The following is a 1,124-nucleotide window of genomic DNA, read 5'->3' on the forward strand; positions in this document are numbered from 1 at the left end:
TACCATACATCAAATGAAAGGTCTTTGAAAACTGAACACACCTGTCAAGGTTGCGTTTAAGCCCGCCCCTTCCCCCGGAAGCCACGCCCCGGAGAAGGCTCCTAAAAACTCCCCATTGAAACCCCATGTTAAATGAAAAGTGCCCGAATCGCTCCTTTTTCTACCCCCCCTAAGTGGGGGTCTACGAACAAATCGGGCTCGGATTTTGGCTCCGCCCCCCGGAAGTGGGTGAAACAGGCACTTCAAACATTTTGTTGAATTGTTCAAAAACATTCAAAGATTTTTTTTTGTGAATATTTTTTTAATTTAATTTATTGGTTACTTTATTCTTTTTAATTTAATTTATTGGTTACTTTATTTTTTTTAATTTAATTTATTGGTTACTTTATTTTTTTTATTTTTTTTTCATATTTTTTTTATTTTGTTTGCGTTCGCTTCCCGCGTTCGCGCGTCTTACTTGTTGATAGAAAATAAGTAGTTTTGGGCGAACTACTCCTTTAATAACCTAGGAGTAAGAACCTGCCTGACCACAAGTGTGTGCTTGTGTGTGTGTGTGTGTGTGTGTGTGTGTGTGTGTGTGTGTGTGTGTGTGTGTGTGTGTGTGTGTGTGTGTGTGTGTGTGTCTGTGTGTGTGTGTGTGTGTGTGTGTCTGTGTGTGTGTGCGTGTGTGTGTGTGTGTGTGTGTGTGTCTGTGTGTGTTCATTTGTGCGTGCGTGTTTGTTTGTCTGTCTTACCCTCCGAATGTAAACTTGCTGTTCTCCCCCAGAAACACCTCCTTTTGCTTCCTGCGTCCCGAGTTACGGCCGCGGGCCGCCACCACCACGATGAGGCAGGCGAGCACCAGCAGCGCCAGGCAGAGCGGATGCCGGGTCATCATCGTGGCCGCATTCATGCTTCGGAGACGGACCGGGGCTGCTGCTCCACAGAAGGCTGCCAGTCAGTCAGTCACAACCTGACACGGTCCATCCACCACCCACCAGCCCACGATGACCCCAGGGTCGTCGGCCAGGGTTTCACAGCATAGCCGTGCTTGTGGCCGGTGAACTGGTGCCGTGGTCCGGATTGCGAGACCTCGACCGAGATGACAGACAGTCCAAGATAGCTCCAAACCTTCCCAGAAAACA

At 48.0% G+C, this 1,124-nt stretch overlaps 1 protein-coding gene across 1 annotated transcript in view; it reads right to left on the reverse strand.

The window, feature by feature from the left end:
- Nucleotides 1-892, reverse strand: part of LOC308076979 (gamma-aminobutyric acid receptor subunit rho-3-like) — a gene marked incomplete at both ends in the record, with an annotated part of 32,314 nt that extends 31,422 nt beyond the window's left edge. The window contains one exon of the mRNA XM_080417503.1: nt 735-892. Coding sequence (XP_080273629.1) covers nt 735-892 — 158 coding nt within the window. The remainder of the gene's footprint in view (nt 1-734) is intronic.
- Between the last annotated feature and the right edge of the window lie 232 nt (nt 893-1,124).

Source organism: Gymnoscopelus braueri, assembly GCF_963280865.1.
Source record: "Gymnoscopelus braueri genome assembly, chromosome: 21".
NCBI classification, from domain to species: domain Eukaryota; kingdom Metazoa; phylum Chordata; class Actinopteri; order Myctophiformes; family Myctophidae; genus Gymnoscopelus; species Gymnoscopelus braueri.